The sequence below is a fragment of the Hylobates moloch genome, unplaced genomic scaffold, assembly GCF_009828535.3.
Source record: "Hylobates moloch isolate HMO894 unplaced genomic scaffold, HMol_V3 SCAFFOLD_19, whole genome shotgun sequence".
Lineage (NCBI taxonomy): Eukaryota > Metazoa > Chordata > Mammalia > Primates > Hylobatidae > Hylobates > Hylobates moloch.
In genome coordinates, this window is record NW_026652294.1 from 64449463 (window position 1) to 64471627 (window position 22165).

The window sequence follows — 22165 nt, forward strand, 5'->3', positions numbered from 1 at the left end:
GATTATAAGGGAATTGTAATTTATACTTTTGCAAATATAGACATGAATATTTTAAAACTAACCATAATTTAATGGTGTTAAACATTTGGTAGGGGGCTATATAATTTGCTTCTTCTGATGAATAGTGATGAAAATTAAATTAGTCAGCATCTATATTATGTAATATTTATATTTTTATTTTGTATTATTTTATACATACAGAAGGAAATGAAAAGGAAAATAATACTGAGTCACTAGCAAAGGGGTATCCAACAACTGTTATATTTCTTTCCTATGTTTCAGAATATCCTCTCCTTTCTTAGTCTCTTCTGTAAATCCTGGTCTTAAACTTCTGACTGCTTCTCTCTCTATTAAAAACTTTCTTTTGTGGATATTGTTTTTCTTCCTTTAAGATTTTAATGATTAATGAATAGAACCAGATTAGACTATCAATAGGCAAGTTAACATTTCTTTTATTCCAGTACTTCCTCCTTAAAAAATTCCATTAAGATCTTGTCTTTCTTAATTTTTTTTTCCATCTGAGTCAATTCAGAGACTCAATTCCTAGTTGATGTACTTTTTTTGAAATTTTTCTTTAGAGCAATCTTTTGTAACTTGATATAAGAGGAAAAATAAGAGATCATAGTTTTTCGTCTAATTGAAGTTACTGTCATGAGACTAAATCCAGTTGTATTCCATTGCTCAGTGTGTTAGTCCATTTTCACGCTGCTGATAAAGACCTACTTGAGACTGGGCAATTTACAAAAGGAAGAGGTTTATTGGACTTACTTTTCCATGTGGCTGGGGAAGCCTCACAATCATGGTGGAAGGAGGAGCAAGTCACGTCTTATATGGATGGCGGCAGGCAAAGAGAGAGCTTGTGCAGGGAACTCCTGTTTTTAAAACCATCAGATCTTGTGAGACTCATTCACTATCACGAGAACAACACAGGAAAGATCTGCCCCCATAACTCAGTCTCCTCCCACCAGGTTCCTCCTATGTCACGTGGGAATTGTGGAAGTTACAATTCAAGATGAGATTTGGGTGGGGACACAGCTAAACCATATCACTCAGTAATTTAACAGACAAATAAATAGTGTGCTTAAACATTGAAAATAATTCTTTATAAGGTCACTTTGCTACTGTCATTCTAATAGTCACTAATTTATCTAAGTCTGAATGTAAAACTTCTAAAACATTTAATAGACATTTAGTGAGAAAAAATATGATATGGTAAATATATTTGCAGTATGCAGGTGGGGATTTCCCTTTTTTTTTTTTTTTGTGAGCAGCAGCAAGATTTATTGCAAAGAGCGAAAGAACAAAGCTTCCACAGTGTGGAAGGGGACCTGAGCGGGTTGCCCTCAGCTGGGGATTTCTAAATGGAAATTTGAACAGCTTTTCAGCCACATGAGTATTTAAACAACCTGTAATCTTAGATAAAATATAAATTCAAAAAGACTTTATGCAGTAAAATGTTATTAATTTCTACATGTATAGGATTTGAGATAATTTGGTTCAGTGAACAATTTGTCAAGTGTCTATCATATTGGAGGAATTTTTATAGACATTGAGTACACAAATATGAATAAGTTAAGTTTCCAGCCCTCGACCTCCCGAATGGAAAAATAACTTTTACTGTTCAGAAAAATCGGGGACTAAAATAAATAAGATTATGAGAGAACCGACTCCATGCTTTAGAGCTAGCTTAGTTTTAAGGACGATGAGCGGTAAATCTTTACATAAAATCAATAAATTGGCATGTTAGCAAAAACTAGCACTACTTGGTATATTGGCATGTTATTACAATTTGGAGAATAGTTTGAAAAATTAAACTGGACTCTCAAGCTGTATTTAGGCATTGTGTTCTGGTGTCTTAGGTACTAAAAAATAAAAATACTAATTTTTATAAAAATCTCCAGTTCTGTTATATAAATGTCTTCTCAGTTAAGTCTGTCTGAAATTTTAATTTCTTTCCAAGTCCTAGAGATTTATTTTTGATAATTTTGAAAGTATTCTCATTAGTAAGGTAGTCTTAACTGTTGTGCTAAATTTCAATTTGTACTTTCTAGAGTTCTATAAGGATATAGTATTAAATGTCAAATGCATTAAGCCAGAGGGCCCAAGGGAACACTGGGGGCTAGAGAGTAAAAATGCCAGTTTAGTATTATGTGCTCAATCAGGAAATAAGTAACAGTAAATAAGAGTGTGATAGCATGCTGACCGAACCAGAATCAGAGGCCAGCATTTCTATTTTTTCTCTCTCTGTTGCCCAGGATGGAGTGCAGTGGCACGATCATGGCTCACTGTAGCCTTGACCTCCCAGGTTCAAGTGATCTTCCCACCTCAGCCTCCTAAGTAGCTGGGACTACAGGCACTTGCCACCATGCCAGCTAATTTTTAAATTTCCTGTAGAGCTGGGGTCTCACTATGTTGCCCATGCTGTTCTGGAACTCCTGGGCTCAACTGATCCTTCTACCTGGGCCTCCCAAAGTGATGGGATTACAGGTGTGAGCCACCACCCCAGGCTCCCCAGCATTTCCTAATGTGAGTTTAGGAATGTGAAAAGGTATGCTACATACAAAACAGTGGTCGGCTAAATTTGGAAAATTTTTTTGTAAAAAAATTTCAGCTATTTTCGTTCATAAATGAATATGCAGAATATTTAATATGCTACTGTGTGCTGTGAATATCCAGGAGTGGCTCTTGACTGAACATGTTTATTAAGTTTGTGACTTCAGAACCTTTTGTTTCTATCAAAGAATCCATAGGGAGCGTTAATCCTAGGCTCAAACTTTGGAACACAGGGCTCTAGCCCAAATCACAGTCTGACGAATGATATAATCTCAAGATTTCTCTAGAGCTGTGGAAGCTGAGTGAATAAGCAGCTTTCATAAATGGTTGAATAACTGCTAGCTGGGAGTCATTAACATTAAATGAAGTCCTAGAAAATGGCAGTGCAGACAGCTTAGTAACCATACTGGAAGAACTTTTAAAGTTCTCTTTGGGAACCAAATAGAACACCAGCAATTCCTTACATTCCTGCAGTTTGTATCACTGGGATGAAATAGCAAATATTCAAATATCAGAGTTTTGAACCAGAAAAAAAGAGAGCTACAAATGTGTTTGATGGATGAATATGAAGAAGAGATGGTTTGAATTTGATGTTCAAGCCCAATTTTTAAGTTTCTTTGTTTAGCTTCTTATGATAGAAAATATCAAAAGTAAAGAACTCTAAGTGAATTTCCAGGTACTACCCTGGCATTGGAAAGCAAACTTCAAGGATGCTTCCACCCTGAAGAGGAATGCCTCTTCAGCTACACTGCTACACTGCTGTAATTGAAAAATCACAACACGATCTTCTTCAAAATGGAAAGGAAAACAATAAATTGTTGGTGAAGGCTTTCATCAGAATTCCCCACATTGCCTCCTAATTAGTGAATGTTTGTTCCCCCTTCATGTGTTCTAATCAAGAATAGCATTTTGGATGGGGTAAACTTGTATACATGTTAGAAGGGCTGGTACTGATTAATATGGAAAAGTCGTGCTCATATTTCTGTGCTCTGGAGGCTTAAAGATTTGAAAATACAGCATTTTGCAGAAAAACCACAATAGATAATTAGTTTGAAAAAATAACAACTTTCTATTTAATACTGGGTTTCTAGCTCGATGGAACACAGCTTAAAATAGGGAAGTGGGAAACCCATGGGAGATAATATCATGGTGTGCCATACAAAGTTTCTCTGCATAAGAAAAGGTTTTATTTCAAATCTTTTTACATACTGAGTTCATGTTTAAGCTTATTGTGAAGTAGTTTGGAAAGCCAGTGTCATTTGAGTTATTAGACTCGCAATATCATATACAATAAGAAATTGATTTTTCAGGTACAGATCATAAATTATTAGAACCCTTAGTAAGACATAATTCAAGCTCCTGTTTCACAGCTAAGTAGTCCAAGGATCAGAGAGGCTGTCCTGTCCCAAGTAATGAATGGCAGAGCCTAGATCTTTGTTCAAGGGATTTTTTTCGTTTTCTGTTATCCTACAGCCTGCCTAGGGAATCAGCATGTAAACTTACAAATGGCCTAGGAGATTTAAACACTGCTTTGCAAGTCTTGCCAGAGGGACACTTTTCTTGGGAAGCTTAGGGAAGACTGTTAGACCTAACAGAACTAGAATGAGAAAATAGAGGTGTATTTGTGAGTTTTCAGGGTTCCAAAAGAATTCTCAAAACAAAATTTTGAGATGGTAAAATTTTACATATACATACACACACACATATAAATCAACTATTATTATTAGTGCCAGGATTAAAATTTTTTGAACTAAAATAAACTGAAGATATGAATGCTTTCGAAGAATAAATGTGGGGAAGAGTTTGTTTGAAATGAATGTTTAAGCACAATTTTAGGAAGTCTTTTGGCCTGGAGAATATTGAAAGTAGAATTGTAAAGTGAACCTCACTGTACCGTCACCCAGCTTCAACGGTTATTAACACTTTGCCAGTCTTATTGCATTTACTATCTCCCAGTTTTTAAAAGTATTTTAAAGCAAATCCCAGATATCTGTCATTTTGCTTGTAAATAGATCTGTTTTGAACAATGAACTTTTTTTTACATAATCACAGTACTATTATCAATTTAACAAATATAACATTAATTTCTTAATATAATCTAACATATAATCCATGTTCAAATTCCCTAGAATATCTCAAAGGTTGTCTTGTGTGAATCAGGACTCAACTTTAGTCCATAGATTATATTTGTATTTTCACCTTTTTAGCCTACACTGATTATTCACCTCCTTTTTCTATAGTATTTATTTATTGAAGAAAGCATGTAAATTTAAAAACTGTCTTCAACAAGCACATGTAAATGAAACACGGAAAACAAGATTCTATTGGCATTTGTGGTTGTCATTTATTTATTGAGCCCTTCCTTTCTGTCAGGTGCTTGGCTAAGTTTCTATTTTTCTTTTAAACCTGACAGAAACCCCATTTTGCAGCTTACTAAACTGATCATTATAATGCTTAAGAAACTCATCATAGATCATGCAGATCATAAGTAGCAGACGTAGAATGGGAACCCCTGTCTCTCTAGCTGAAGAAACCCATGCTCATTATTACTATATAATACTGTATCCCAAATAAGTCATTGAGATATTATGTTTATGATTTTGCAAACTAATTATAAAACCTCTATTACAATTTTTTTTAATGCATGAAACTTCAGTACAGATAAATGCACATAACTTCATAGGGACTCATAGACTCCTCAGAGATTCATGCATGTAGTCCTTGCACTGAAGTCAGGTTAAAATCACTTTTCCATTTAATAAGATAGTAATAAATAATCCTGAGTTCTAGAATGTCTTTAGTAGAAGTGTGTGATATATGGCCAGTTTAAAATGAGCTATATTTGTCAAAATATAAAAATAAAGTATATATTATCATACATATGTTTTCTTTTAGTTTTGTTCTAGTCTTTTTGCCTTAAGCCTAGCGTACTGTAATTGTGATTAGGAAACTCTAAATACTGGTGTGGTCTTAGACAAATCACTTAACTTCAGTAAATCTTGAGTTTTCCCATCTGTAAAATAACAAAGTTGTATACTAAGGTTTCTTTGTGTTCTAACATTTTAGATTTTGAATCTGTTGGAGTCAAAGAATTTGAAGATCTTCAGTACTTGAGTCTTTTCAAAGCCGTCATTAACATGGATCTTTTGGAAAATTCAGAAAGTTTTCTGTTTCTTAAATTATTTTTTGAATGCTCCTTTTAAACACTCTCATTGAGTAGCAACAATTGGGCTGCTTATGTGCTTGGAGGCCCCATATATTTTGCTTTACACCTGAGGAATGCGCAGTTCTCACAAATGCATGTCCTGTCCTGCACCATTCTGGTGCAACAAATGATTGATAGAGATTGAGTTATTATAACAGAACCTTGTTATGGAATCAGTGTCTCCTACTTTGAAAACAAATGACTCAGCCAGACAGCAACATTTATTTTCTCTAAATGACTAGGGATGTAGCAATGGGAGGCCATTATCCTGTGACAATATTCGGTTTCATTGACATTATCTCACAAATGTAATTGGTCTATTACTAAATAGAGGTTTTGTTACTGATGAATTTCACATGATTTCTAAAACCATTAGGATAATAAAATATGCCATCATAGTAATTTCATTGACAGAATGTTCTTTTTTCTTCATTTACGTTTGTTGGAGAAAAAATATAGATTTAGGTTGAACTTAAACACTACAATTTATACCAATTTTGACTACTTTTCCATTAAGAGAAACAGAATATTGTGCAGAGTAATCATATTTGCATTGAGCTGCTAAACCGATGACCTTAAAATTTTTGTAATTCTTTTTCTACCACACTAAATCACATCAAGTCATAATTGTTCTCAAGCAATTAGTTTACTACCTCAGTGTAATGATTTCATTTGAAGTAAGTTCCAGATCATTTATAGGACTTTCCTGTAAATCCACTAAAGTAACACATCAGTCAAATCAACCCTAACCATTACCAGCGTGGATAATAACAGCATTAGTAACAACAAAAACCTTGAGATGTCTTGTAGCATAAATGTTTTTAAATGTATGGCTTTTCCCCAAATGTTCTCCTCTGAAAACTCATCTGTAATCTTGTTAAATTAGAACTCTTCCAGTATCTTTCTGACTTTTACAGTTAAGGTTATGGTATTGATTTTATTTTATAGCCCATGGCTCTCAGATGCTTAACACTAATAAGCCTCCATAGCCAAGAGGTTTTCCCGAGAGGCATGGTGAATAGCAGCTATTTACCTATGCCAGTGTTTAATAAGCGACTAAAATATGCTCCAAGTCCTGCATTAATTGTTTGATGTTTTTTCTCTCTTTCAAATTAGGTTTACACACATTACTCAAGACACTTTATCATTGTCTGTCTGTTAAAATGAAATTGCTTAGTGGACAAAAGCATTTTGAAGTGTTTTTAAAAAGTAGTTTTCATTTATTCCATATTCATTGTTTTAGCACTGTTCTTCATTATTCAAAGGATTTTTTAAAGTGTCTCTGGAAGATGTTTGTGAGCTTCAAAGAGGTTTGCTTTGACTTTGTATTGGGTGTAGGTGTAGCCTCGAGACCTTTTTTGTAGAGAAGTGATAAAATTGAGACTTGTAGGAACATGCTACTTAACTGTGCTTGGGCTAAAATATATGGCAAGAGAGACTTAAACTATTAGAAAATATTTTACCTTACTGAGGAATACAATAATATGCTGAAGCGTAATTAAGATTAAATAACTCAATAATTAAAGTAAGAATTTCATTTATTTAACACAAAGACCACCATACTTTCTCGTTCGAAAAGGAGCTGATTTCATAAATTTTAAAAAAATGGTTGAGGAATCTAATTGAAGATGACATCTTATCTCCTCTTAACGTAGCTTGCCATTTTTTCCAGTGTTCTTTTAGAGTGTGATAAATGTAAATATATATAAGGAGATACTTTCTTAACATGGCAGCTAATTATTTTTTGAATCATCTGGCATCATCATCAAACTACTGTAGTGGGATTACATCCATATGTCTTGTCATAACATTCAGAGCTTTTTTGTTAACTTGGAGTGTGTGGGAAGGACTTGTTCACATTCGCCACACAATCATAAAATTTTACATCTAGAGGAGTCCTTAGACACAGATATTTAGATATTCTTTTTTCTTCACTGTATTTTCAAAAGACATTGTTTTGCCTGTAGCCAACTAAATTGCAAATGTTACATTTAAGCATTTCATTTTACAGTTTTGCAATATCCAGTACCTAAACTACTATGAAACTTTCCTTCTTGCAGTGTAATGTTGGACACTTAACAGGATTCAATATTGTCAACCCAGCTTTGGGAATTATTTATAGTATTCTGTGGAGCTACAGGCAACAATTTTCCCAAAAATAGGTATTTTACAATTTTTACAGTAAAAGTTATTTGTGGAGAATTTGAAAAAACAAACTTTCAAATATGAAGAAGAAAATAAAAATCACCTGTAATCTCATCACATAAAGATAACTTCTGTTAATATTTGATTGTATATATGCTAGCCTGTTTTTCTACGTGTTTTTCTGCATTTTGGTGCATTATATTTCTATGAATGTATTTTTGCAGTAAATTGAGCTTATATGATATATGCTATTTTGTAAGTTTTTTTGTCTTTATAATCTAATGGCATTTTACCATATCCTTCAATTTCCTTTTTTGTTTTTATTTTTTTTTTTGGGACAGAGTCTCGCCCTGTCAGTCACCCAGGCTGGAGTGCAGTGGCGTGATCTTGGCTCACTGCAACCTCCACCTCCCTGGTTCAAGCAACTCTTCCTGCCCTAACCTCCCCAGTAGCTGGTATTACAGATGCGCACCACCATGGCCGGCTAATTTTTGTATTTTTAGTAGAGATAGGGATTCGCCATGTTGGCCAGGCTGGTCTCGAACTCCTGACCTCAGGTGACTTGATCCACCCACCTCGGCCTCCCAAAGTGCTGGGATTACAGGTATGAGCCACCCCATCCAGCCTTCCACTTTATAATGAGTACATAATATGCCATACTTTGGCTACACCATTAAATATCTACTTTGCTGATGAATATTTAGATAGTTTTGGAGTTTTCATATTATAAAGAGAGATACGGTGAACATCATTGCATGTAACTCTGTGCCTAATCTGATTGGGTGATTCTTGTCTAGTTCTTTTCACTGTCCCCAGTCCCTAGCATACTGCCTGGCATGAAGTCACCAAGTAGAAGTTCATTGAAATTTTGCTACGGGAATAAATACATTCCTACTGTAGAATTACTAAGTTAAATCTTATGTCCATTTCTAAGGCTTTTGGTAAATATTGGCATAGATCTTATCAATTTACATTCCCTAGAGCAGTGCCTGAGTGGCTGAACTCCATTGTTATAAGCCGTAATAATTTCAATGTAGCACATGGCTCTATAAGCAATTTCAAAGCATGTCCTCTGATAGAAATTTATAGAACATTCTTTATGGCCCTGTGACTTTACCCATGCACCTCTTTTTTATCATTTATATTTTATTTAAACCATCAAGGAACACACCATGTACCTTCTCCCCATGAGCCAGGATAGCTCCATCTGTGAAGAAAATGGAGAAATTGAGAGGGTATTGTACAAAGGATTGTACAAAGCTTTCAAGTAAAGGCAGAGCCTACTTGGTCTCTCTCTCCTTTCTTCCTCCTCCAGGACACACACCCTCACCCATCATCAGTCTTTTATTTATTAGGTAAAACCTGTTAAAGTAAGGATTGCTGTCATTCTCTACACGGAGATCCTTAGAAATAAATACATCAAAGCTTTGGCCTGGGATCTTAAGTATCTGGCAGGCTAGATGCTGCCCAAGTCTGGCCTTAATAGTTGTCTTATTCCACATAACACTCATACACTTATAAATAACCTGGACACTTTCCTCTTCTCAGCACTATTTATCCCAGGGCAAAAACAGAGGCAGAGAAATTGTGGTCTTTTTAGCTTTCAGTTGGCAATCATCTTCTCTGCCTTCTCCTTGTCCTCTGGGAACAGAGCCCAAACTGTTTCCTTGTCTCAGGACTGACTCTGAAGTAAAATGTCAGATTTCAGCTACAAAACTCATCCCACACACTTGATTTGGTAGCCTCTCATTTACTACCTTATTTATTTTAAATAACATTATTATTTTATACAGATGGTTCTTTTCTTTTTCATGTTGTCTTCCAGCTTCCACCCAACATTTTAATGGAAAGCAGAAATATCCCAGTTAAGCTAAAGCTCATTCTTTGCTTTCAGTGCTGTGTTGCTTGACGGAGTTTCAATGGAGTGATGGATGTGTTGACCACCTTTGCCTTCACCCAACAATGAATTTGGTCTCTGAAGAGGTTTTCAATATTCAGAGTTTTTGTTTATCTATAAAACTCTTTTAAAAAAATCTATGAAAGTCTAATACTTTCAAAAGTCCAAAAAATGAAGAACTTTGAAAATTATGAGGGTGTATCAACTTGATAAAACTTGTCAATATAATATAATCTTGTCAAATCCCAGCCATTGGACTGTCTGTAAGCTAAGTGTGCTTATGTATGTTCTTTCCTTCTCTGGTCTATATCAAACTCCTCTGGTCAGTATCATACCAGAGGGTCAAAGTTAACAGAAGTTTTGCAACTGTTTTCATTACACTTTGAGTTTTCTTCTGCCAAAAAAAAAAAAAAAAAAAAAAAAAAAAGACAAATAAAAAAAGGAAGAAAGGAAAAAAGAAGACCGTGTACAATGGATCAAGCCTGTAATCTCAACACTTTCAAAGGCCAAGGCAGGAGATCTCGTGAGACTAGGAGTTCCAGTCCAGCCTGGGCAATATAGCCAGACTTTGTCCCTACTAAAAATTTACAAATTAGCTGGGTGTGATTGTGTGCCCATAGTCCTAGCTACTTGGGAGGCTGAGATGGGAGGATCGTTTGAACCCAGGAGTTTGAGACTGCAGTGAGCCATGATTGTGCCACCGCAGCCTGGGCAACAGAGTGAGACCTTGTCTCTAAAATAATTAAATAAATGTAAATGGAGGAATGAAATTTACAAAATAATAAAAGATAGGAAAAAGAGGAATCTTGTAAATTGTTCAGCAGCTTGATAATGTGAAAAATAGAGAAGATATTTAGATATTTTTAACAATGATTATAGCTTTATAAGCACTTAGCAATAAAACAAACCTTAACATTAAATACTGGAGAATAAAAGTAGCCAGCAAATGGTGTCTTGTCTCTATAGGGTTCATTTAGACTTGTTTACAAGTTGCAAGTATGGCATGTAAATAAGGAAGGCAATTTAGGAATATGTAAAATAATTAGACTTTTAAAACATTTTGAAGAAATTTACTTCTTTGTTAACCAGATAGAAATAGGACTATTCTATCCTAGAAAAAAGACTAAATCATAGGACTGGCACAGTTAATACATTTTAATTTAGTGATATGGTATGCTGAAAATAATAGCTTCCAGAAATTCAAGAATTCTTGGGTGTTCTTACATAATTAATTTGAAATTGTTAAAAATTGTGTTACTATAGGGAAGAAAAGGAATTTTTCAAAAAAGAAAATTATATGTTTTCTGTGTAGGCTTTAGAAGTCTGATTTGTAACCTTAATCTACTCGAGCATATTGGAAAAGCTAACATATTGCTCTACTATATGTGAAAAAGGAGCAGGTGTCCCAGACAGGCAGGTGTTAAGGTGGCTGTTTGAGCTTGCCCTAGATCACTAGTTGACTTCAGTGAAGTTCTACTAACAGGTGGCTAACTGATTGGAGTGCCATGTGACATTTATCCCCGGAGCGACTTGGATGACAGGCTGCTACAGACTGAGGAAGGGGTCTTTGCTTTGATGAAGAAATTGCCAAAACTCATGTCTCATTAGTGTTTCCTAAGGTTCTTTGGAAGTGAACAACAGTTTAATTAAGGGCTGACGTAAACACGTTTCTGCACACTTTCCCTGCAGCATTTTATCACATTAGAATTGATCAAAATTGTTGCCTTGGGCTGACTTGAACAGATATACATCTGGAGCGCCATTTGTGCAAGCTGCCAATGAGTCGAGTACATACGCTGTGTTTCACAGCGACTCTCTTCCTTTGTAGATGAAATTACCTTGTTGGGAGATGAGTTGATCTAACTCTTTATTTGCTTAAGTCCTTATCTCTTTGAAGTGATGATGTGAAATAAATGACACATCAAGGCCTAGGATGTATATATGTTACAGTGCCAAAAATATATGTAGTATGGTCAGGAAAAATCATGTGATAATTTGATTTTGCAAAATACTTATTTAAAGGGATGCTTAAGAATAAATGAACCACTTTATCAGTAGCCTACTTGAACTTTTTTCTTACATGATGATCTTTTATTACATATTCAACTACACGATGAGTTTCTAAAGTCATAGCTAATTTTCCAGTTATAAATGTAAACATGGGTGTACACATTGAAGAATAACACCATCAATGTGAATCTTTTTTAAAGAATTATTCTCTCTAATCTGTCATTAAGAAGAAGAATTTCTGCAATCCAATATTATTATGATTGCAACTATTTAATGCATTTCTGTCTTTAATTTCTGCCCTCTCTACTAAACCATGAGCCTCACCAAGACAGGGACCACGTGGTTTTGTTTGGCATCTTGATGAATAGCCATAGTTCCTCACACTTACTAGAATCTCAGTGATTGATTTTCTTTTCTCCTTGCTTTACAGTCAGCTACTTCTCATCTGGTGATATTTATTCATGGAACATGAATTTTAAGATATACTGGCTATGGTTATTTTTCTCATCCTGCATTACTAGTCATCACTTCATAATACAGTTTCACATGTATGAGATTCTAAAATAAGCTGCCTAGACACGATGCCTGCTCTACCTCTTCTTTCTTTCATTTCTACTTTTTTTCATTCTCTTCCCAAGTAGCATATTCTTCCAGCCTCTACATCTTTTTGTGTTTTTGATAAAAGCATGTTCCTTAGGAGGTAAGCCGTTAGTCAACTTTTAAAAAAAAAAAAACGTATGTGCAGTGGATACAAGTAAATAACAATGAAAAATCCATCAAGTAATATAAGATACAAACAAAAGATCATTAATGAAATCTAGATCTCAGGGTTTTCCAAGAGAGATTACTTAAGGAGAAAATAAGTTTGTTCAGTGGATAAAACACTGTTCTATGGGTGGAATAAGGAGAGTGGAAATGCCTCATTTTCTAGTTCAAGGGAATGTCATAGACCAGGGATGGCACAGAGTTAAAAACATGTTTCTCCTGCTCCTAACGGAATCCATAAGAAAATCAGCTTCACCAAAGTTTAAACAAAATGGAATAACAAAGAAAAAGAGCTATTTAAAAATGTGATACTGTGGTAGATCTTGCAAGGAGAAAGATACTGTTTGAAGGATACGATGCCAGCTGCTGGTTTTTATAAAGTGCCATGGTGAGGAAGGCCTGGAGGAGACGAGGAAGAAAATTTTTGGTTCAACCAGGTACAAGTGAAAAGGGCGGTGAGAACAGAAAAAAAAAGTCAAATTTTAGGAAAGTTTTTTCTTCTGAAATCAATTCATTTATAAATTATTACTTTCTAAATCAAATTTAAATTGTTTTGTCTGACTTCAAGCCACCACTGGCCTCTACTTCTTTCTCATCAACTACCAGCAACTCCTGCCTCCCTCCCACCAGTAGAAACATCAGCTAATCCTTTGCCTATCATTCTGCATCTCTTTTCAGCTTCTTTATTTTATGTATTATTCAACTTATGCATTATTATGTATACATTAAAGTTGTATTTATGCATTATTCAACTTTATTATTATTCAACTTATTTTCAACTTAATCTTTTTATGTATTATTCTTCCTGCTTGAAGGACAGTAGATTGTGAAAAGCGTGGCATTTGTTTTTCTTCACAGAAAGGTCACTTTAAAGTACCTCTTCTATATATTCATTCTTCAAACTTTTTTTTTGTAGCATATGAGCACATTAAACATAGAAACAATATCATTTTTCACCTTGGCATGAAGTCTGTTAGACTGTAGATGTTCAAAATAAGTGAAAATTAAAATAATACTAGTTTGGTTCATGATTAAAGTGTAGTAGCTGGAAACTCTATCCTTACTTTTTCCCCAGATAATTGATCTTTTATTTCTCCTTCTAGTCTAGAGAGGGTTTTTTTTTTTTGAGCGGGGATTCACTTTTGTATCTTCCTAAGCTCTTAGCATAGTGCCTTCTGCGTGCTGTGTAGCAGTATATTTTTATTAATGGGCCAAGAATTAATTTCATTTAATGAGAAAACAAAGGCATTTAAACCTATATTCTGATACTACCGTTCTTCACCTGTTTCTAAAGCAAATCCTTTCAGTTTGGTCAGTGAACCTTCCCATTCTTATATTGACTATTATAAGTTACTTTTGTTGTTTAAGGAAAGAGTTTGTGGTTCCTTTTGCAACTTGAATGGCAAATTTTATTCTGTTTCTTCTGTGTTGGTCTGTATAATCCTCTGTGAAGGTACCATTATTATTAGGTGCATGCCCAAAAAAGAATTGAAAAAATAAATGGACCCATAATAATTACTCAGTAAAAGCAAGTGTGTCATTTTGGCTAAGAAAATACAAATGCTTTGCTTCTTAAAATTTATATAATTTGCATTAAAAATTACATAATCATCTTCAACTTCTATATAAACACCCTTGATTTGTGTGCCCTTTACAAAAGGAGACCCATGAATTTGCCTGAGTTTAATGAAAAGTCTGATATAGTTACAGTAGTTGCCATTGCCTTAATTGATCCTCTTCTCCAGAAGCGACATACCCAGAATGACACTGTTCTGTTTCTCATGCTGTGGTCACATTAATTTTTTTTTTCTTTTTTTTGAGACAGAGTTTTGCTCTTGTCGCAGCTGGAGTGCAATGACACTATCTTTGCTCACTGCAACCCCTGCCTCCAAGGTTCAAGCGATTCTCCTGCCTCAGCCTCCCAAGTAGCTAGGATTACAGGTGCCCTTCATCACGCCCAGCTAATTTTTGTATTTTTAGTAGAGACGGTGTTTCACCATGTTGGCCAGGCTGGTCTCGAACTCCTCACCTCAGGCGATCCACCCGCCTCGGCCTCTCAAAGTGTTGGGATTACAGGTGTGAGCCACTGCACCCGGCCTAAATTATTTTAAAATGAGGTATAATTATGCTTTATTATTTATTCTATGGAATTTTTAGAAACTGATTTATCCAGTTACATTTTACTTGAAATTTATACTTAAACTTAGGTAAAGCAGAAGAGTATCAATAAAAAGTTCCCAGTTTCTTTTTCAAACAGTTAATTTTTAATTAAAAATTTGGAATGGCAAGTTATCGCATCGTCTATAACAAGAAAGACAGAATAGAGGTTCTTTCCACCTCTAATAATCTGTATGTCTACGATTTTACATCCATTAGTTAAAGGCCTATATTTGTAGCATTACCTTTTGAAATCACATAGCTCTTAAGCGAAATTAAGTATTATTTTTGGCATCTTGAAGATAGCCGAAATGAGCTTTCTTTGTCTATTTTTTAAACCATGGTTTAATTTTTTTTTCTTTTTTTATAGTGGCATTAATTGCTGTGGTTTTATGAACAATTTATTTCTGTTTTTTTTTTTTTTTTTGAAAAAGATATACAGAAATGGTTCTCTGACTCATCAAAGTTCTGATAGATTCACAACAGCCAGTTAGTCACAAATTGTAGCTTACAGCTACAAATACGCCTGGCATTTTTTGTAGACTGTGATGTCTACTGCCTTTAGAGTAGCATATTCATCCTTTAAATGCCACCATACTGAAAATGCGTATTTAATTTTATGAATGCCTTTACCAGAGCTTAGGTAATTTTTCAAATGGTAAAATGTAATGATAATTAGTTACTTATATTAATAGCACCATAAGGTCTTTTTCTAATTTCAAGAAAACTCAAATTAAAAATGCAAGTTGTGTACATTTTGTATGTGTGATAAAGTTTTGGTGTTTTTTTCTTTTAATAAAGATTTATTTTCTTTTAGAGATACATGCTGAACTACTTAGAAGCAAAGTTATATGATATCTGGGATTTGCTTCAAAGTACCACAGGGAGAGAAAGTGTAGATGGGGATAAAGGTGAAATAAGATTTGTTATGAGTTGATCATTGCCGAAGTTGGGTTATCGGTACACGGGGATTCATTACAATTCTGTCTACTTGTGAATACAGTTAACATTTTTCATAATAAAATACAGATTTTATAGCTCATATCATTTTTATAACATTTTACTATAACTTGATAAACTTCCATTAAAGGCAACGTCACTCAAGATGTTAAAACCAAGGCACATCTCTCAACTCCCTACTTATTCCAACAAACTGCATGGTACAGTCTCTTAGTCAACTAAGTTGATGACAGTCTACATAGCTTAATAATTTAATTGAGTGAATCCTGTTAAAATATTTATTGCATTAGCTCTATCATGATTCTTATTTCAAGCTCTCATGATCTATCTTTTGGCAGTATTAAATATTTATGAAATGAATGAGTGAATGAAGCCCGAAATCTCTGAATTCTTTTCCTATCACCGCACCTTTTGCAATTCCCTTCTACTTGTCCCCATCGCCTCACTAGATTTTAAGCTTTAAAGGAGCCGAAAGCAAGTCCAGGTCACCACTGTGTCCCAGGATAGTGCAGCATGTGGCATACATTCGGTCTTGAACAAGTATTTATGGAATGAATGTATTGATGAATCTGTTTTTCTGAAGCAGTCTTCATGATTTCTGTCTCTGTTTTGGCCAGTCCGCCCTCCATTTAGTTTCGGGGGGGTATTGCTTTAAACTGTCATTGTGATCATGTTTTGCCCATCTATGGCGTTTCTCCCATGAGGGTAAGAATTCAGACATTTGTACAGGAAGCTGGAGACCCGTCATCCTGTGAGACCTTCAAGAGGCTTGCTCCTCTTCTTCATCTTTCACCACTCCACACACTGTTTACTTGTCTATTCTGTGCCATCTTGTTTTCTGAGCATTTCCTCTCTGAGAATGTCGTCCCCATTCACATTTTGAAAATGGCACCAATGGGAAATGCCTTCCTCATCCTGGGGAGACTGAGACGATCTCTGTCCTGTACATCGCAGCTGGGGACGTAGCAGCAAATGCCAAAACTTCCCTGCTCTCAGTACACATTGTACCTTTCAACTGTTCACAACCATTTTCTTCTAATCATTTTCCTCCTCACCAACAGTGAGCATCCCTAGAGCAGGAATTACTTTTAATTTCTTTAACATCTTCATTTTAGCCGGCCAGTACAGAAACCCAGTAAACGTTTGCAGAAGGAGCAAATTAAGGAATGTATTTTTTGCTAATCAAGTGACTGAGTTTTCCATAAAAGCTGTGAAATCAGTGATATCATGACCAACATACCTGAAGGTTGTTTTTCACATTTGCACCAGTTGTCCTCTGTTGAAAGACAATCTTCTGAATCATATAAATCTCAGTATGAAATGCTGAGGTAGAGAAGGCCTTTGCGTGAATCAAGGGGCTAAAGGAAACAAGACTGGGTTTTTTAGAAGTTTAAGATTTATTTAGTAATGGGAATAATTCTGATGATAATTTTAGTGAAGGCTTCTGCTAGCTTCCATGGAGATTGAACGAATATTTCAGAGCTCCGAGATAGCTGGATCGTTGACACTCAGAATATATTTTGTAAAAGAGCCAAAGTGTAAGAATACTAAAATGTTGCAAGATGAGATCTGTCATTATGTTGACATGAACCTTAGAGCTTAAGAAGGTCATGGAGCTTTGGGTTTTTCTCTGTCTCTCGCAGATATGTCTTCTCCGACTACTATGAAGAAGCCTGAAAAGCCATTGTTCAGCTCTGCATCTCCACAGGATTCTTCCCCAAGACTGAGCACTTTCCCCCAGCACCACCATCCCGGAATACCTGGAGTTGCACACAGTGGTGAGGAGTTTGAAGCATAGAGGAGAAGCCTCCTTCTTGTCTGTAGGGCCTAATCCCTTAGGGACGGAGCAAAAGTTTACAAATAGAGCTATGGCAACCATATTTTCTCAAGCCATATAGGGAGGGGCACAATCTGATCAAATATTTTTTCTTCTCGATTGATGAGAAAAGATTTCTCTGGGTGCAGGGGCTCACACCTGTAATCCCAGCACTTTGGGAGGCTGAGGTGGGCGGATCACAAGGTCAGGAGTTCAAGACTAGCCTGACCAACATGGTGAAACCCCGTCTCTACTAAAAATACAAAAATTAGCCTGTCACGGTGGTGTGCGCCTGTAATCCCAGCTACTCAGGAGGCTGAGGCAGGAGAATCACTTGAGCCTGGGAGGCAAAGGTTGCAGTGAGCCGAGATCGTGCCACTGCACTCCAGCCTGGGTGACAGAGTGAGACTCCGTCTCAAAAGAAAAAAAAAGATTTTCAAAGTCATACAAGTAAATAATATTTATAATATGTATTTTAAAATTACCTTTATCAAAAAGATTGTTATCAGAAGAATGTGGAAGATATGGGTACATAGCGATCTTCATTATAGCTTCAGGATTGGTCCTGATATTTTACTAAGGGAAAGATGGAATTTCAATTATGTTGCTGAGTTTAGAGTATTTCTAAAGGCATTAAGATGTAAGGCACTATTTCTGTAGATGTTATTTTCTACATATAAATCAATATTTATCTATTTGAGAGTAATCAGAGAATAAAAGGTACTTTTCTTTGACACTTGTTTTATATGCCCAAATCCTTTGGGCTAGTACACTTGATATTGTGTCCAATATCTTAATTTAAGTAGGAAAATGAATCCAGTATTTGACATTTGTACTTTAACCAACAGCTAATATCAAATCTTTCAAAAATTAAAAATGAGACACAGCTAATAATTAACACTGTATACTTTTTACCTATTACTCTTAATTCCTAGAGAGGAGTAGACTGCATTTTAGGTGGAAAATTTTTATATATAAGTATGTTAATAGTGAAACTGTTATTGGTTTAAATTTATAGTTAGGCACTTCCTCGTCCTTCTAACTAATCGAATCTGATTTTTAAATCTTTATGCAAACAATGTAACATCTTTTAAAATAAAGTCCTTATTGGCTTTGGTTTCTATGTTGATATTTGTTGGTGCTCTACTTAAAAAAATGCATGGCCTTTATTGCTATCATTAAAAAATTATGAAATTGAGAGAGGACTATACAACTTAAATGTGGTGTCAGAACTTTTGCATTTATTACCTATACCATTGAGATAGGTGAAAAAAATCAGTAACTGTTTCATAGGTTTGTAATGTTGAATATTTGGACAGAATTAACTGAGAAGTGAAATCACCCTTTTGTTACGACACCTGATGAAAATATTCTTATTTCTAACGTGAAAAAAAGTAGACAGTGTATTTTTATATAACGAAATAGGAGAGACCTAGATGAACCCTCCATCTTGGGCTTTCACCTGATATTTGTTCTGTATCTGCATATTAGGGCCTGTGTTAGGCGTCTTGTTCAGAAAGATCGTTTGTCCTTAAAGAGTTCAGGATATAGTGGGGAGAGAGTGGGGTCACGTCATTGGCTGGGCATCTAATCTGAACATGACTAGATAACCTGAAGAAGGATTAGATACCTGGAAGATATGTGTTCTGAGCTAAAGTGTGATGGCAAAGTTCACCACAAGAAGGAACAACAAACTAGGAAGAAGAGGGACAACCTGGGAGGCAGAGGGACATACTAGTAGCAAGAGGGGCAACGTGGGAGGCAGAGGGGCAAACTAGGAGGAAGAGGGGCAAACTGGGAGGCAGAGAGGCAAACTAGGAAGAAAAGGGGCGAACTGGCAGGCAAAGGGGCAAAGGAGGCCGAGGCAACAGCATGTATCAGTGCATTAGAGGCCATTGCAGCAGGGGACTGCCGTATAGCCAAGGATCCACAAATCTCTTCGTCTGGCCAGAGAAGAGGCCAAAGAAGTGATCCGGGACTCTGTCTCAGAGTACCTGAGGTTGTGTGTACTGAAAAACCTGTTGGGATTTTATTCTGGAAGCAGTAGGAAGCCATTGAAATATTTTTAGCAGAGAAGTTACGTGATTATAATGGTATTTTTAAAAAGTCATTCACATAGCACTATAAAGGATGTGTTGCAAGGAGCAAGACTGAAGGAAAGAAGACAATAAGGCTTTGCAATAATGTATGCAAGAAATACACATACATGTGTATGTATTCTTTCATAATAAAGGAAAACTTTTTTTTGTTCCTGTATTTTACTTTTCTTATTTTTTTTTTCTTTTTCTTTTTTTTTTTTTTTTGAGACAGGGTCTTACTCCAGGCTGGAGTGTAGTGGCATGATCTTAGCTCACTGCAACCTTTGCCTCCCAGGTTCAAGCAATTCTCCTGCCTCAGCCTCCCAAGTAACTGGGATTACAGGCACTCAGCACCCCGCCCAGCTAATGTTTGTATTTTTTTTAGTAGAGATGGGGTTTCACTATGTTGGCCAGGCTGATCTTGAACTTCTGACCTCAAGTGATCCACTCCACCCACCCCGACCTCCCACAGTGCTGGGATTACAGCCGTGAGCCACCATGCCTGGCCTGCTTTTCTTATTTTTAAAGGACTAGAATGGCTTTTATGGAAAAGGTAGTCATTTTTACTCTCAGTTTGAAATACGACATTTTACTCAGTGATATCAGGCCACCTACAGCTTATGCAAGCACAGTGCCAGGTTGCCCGTAGATTTGAGTTCGGATTTGATTTCTGCAATTTCACTTGAAAAGAGATCTCCTCCAGAACTATTAAGGCCAAATTAATCTCAAAACCTAAAGGACCCAAGATGGAACTAGGTATATATCTTTCAGGGTTTATGTACAGATGTGGGCAAAAATCATGGTTAAAGTGAGCTGAGATTAAGAGCACTTAGACACTAAGTAAAAGATGCCCAGTTTTTCTTAGATGTTTGTATTTCCTTAAATGATACTTTCAAATGGGTATACTTCTTAAATAAAGTAATACTTCAGTAAAGGGTTTTGTTTTAATAAATACGCATTTGTTCTCTGAGATGCATACATTTGATGGAGGATGCTCAAACTTCAGTATGTAGGAAGATTACATGGACACTTATTTAAAATATACATTTTGGTGCCTTACCCCTAGAGGTACTGATCCCCTAGGTCTGTGTGTAGACCACGGGATCTGCATTGTAAGAACAATACAGAGAATTTCAGAAACAGTGCTCTGGACGTTCAGAGAACAAAGTTGTGACTATAAAATTGAATTTATGTTTCTTCTATTATATACATTCTTAATTTCTTGTATCTTCTGAAAAAGTTTTTTTTGGGAGAGGTAAGCAATACATCCCATAAATAGGCCCCCCCCACCCACGTAGTTTCAAAGTTGGAGATAAATCATTCCAGGTGATTTCCCTTTATAGGTTATGGCTAGAATTTATTTTTTTCATAATCTTTAAGTTGTCTTATAAAACATTAGACATTCATCGTTTATAATTTCCTATTATTTGAATTGGGAAATATTAAATAGGAAGATATTTACTGTTCACTTCTACATATATTTGTTGGTAGTTTTAATTTGTATTTCTGTGATTATTTCTCTCAACATTATAGAGATAATGATCATATGAATACACTCTTTCTCCATCTTTCAAACTTGATTTATATTTCAAAAACTGAACAATAAATTATAAGAATACTAATGTTGAAAAGTTATAGTAAAATTGAACATTGTCCACATTGCATGTGTTTTATATAGTATTTCCATTTATAAAATTATTATAAAATATGTGATTTATGGGTAAAGTAATATACTTACCTATATGAAAGTTTAAATTTTCATTGCTGTGTGTTTTATTCTTGGTTTTATATTAACAATATCTTTTAAACTACATATAGTAAAAGTTAAAGTAGAAAGAAAAATAGTTGCAGAATGGAGCTCTTTTGGTTTTGAAAGAAACATTTTCATTAGGAGAGTTTCTAGCTCTATGTTCCAGTGTTCATAAGCATTTATACCATGACCAGACAATTATAAATGACATGAGATGACGTTGTGTTAGTGATTGTCTTTCCTTCTAAACAACTACCAGGTAGGATGTATAGGGAAATGTTTTATTTGAAATTGAATTTCACTTTTGTTTTTAATTTTGGTAGAAAATTTTTGGGTCTTTTGCCCTCTACTTAATGCTGTGACTTGCTCTGGACTTATGAGACGAAGTGTTTTTTGTTTGTTTGTTTGTTTGTTTGTTTGAGATGGAGTCTTGTTCTGTCGCCAGGTTGGAGTGCAATGGCGCCATCTCGGCTCACTGCAACCTCCGTCTCCTGGATTCAAGTGATTCTCCTGCCTTAAGCTCCCAAGTAGCTGGGATTACAGGTGCCCATTACCACGCTCGGCTAATTTTTTGTATTTTCAGTAGAGATGAGGTTTCACCATGTTAGCCAGGCTGGTCTCGAACTCCTGAGCTCAGGTGATCCACCCGCCTCGGCCGCCCAAAGTGCTGGGATTACAGGTGTGAGCTACTGCACCCGGCCTAAAGATTTTATAATCAAAGAATATGTTTTCAACAGGATATAACTTTGCTCAAAGAAGTGTTTTATCAAGTATTGACATAACCTATGAAAGAGAAACTTATTTTGTAACCACTCACAGAGCTAGGAAG

The 22165-nt window shown here is 35.5% G+C and overlaps 1 protein-coding gene across 8 annotated transcripts in view; it reads left to right on the top strand.

The window, feature by feature from the left end:
• Positions 1-22165, top strand: part of NFIB (nuclear factor I B) — a 241099-nt gene that overhangs the window by 179904 nt on the left and 39030 nt on the right. For all 8 annotated transcript variants that reach the window (XM_032139821.2, XM_032139823.2, XM_058431226.1 and 5 more), the window contains exon 7: positions 17336-17470. In XM_032139821.2, coding sequence (XP_031995712.1) covers positions 17336-17470 — 135 coding nt within the window. The remainder of the gene's footprint in view (positions 1-17335; positions 17471-22165) is intronic.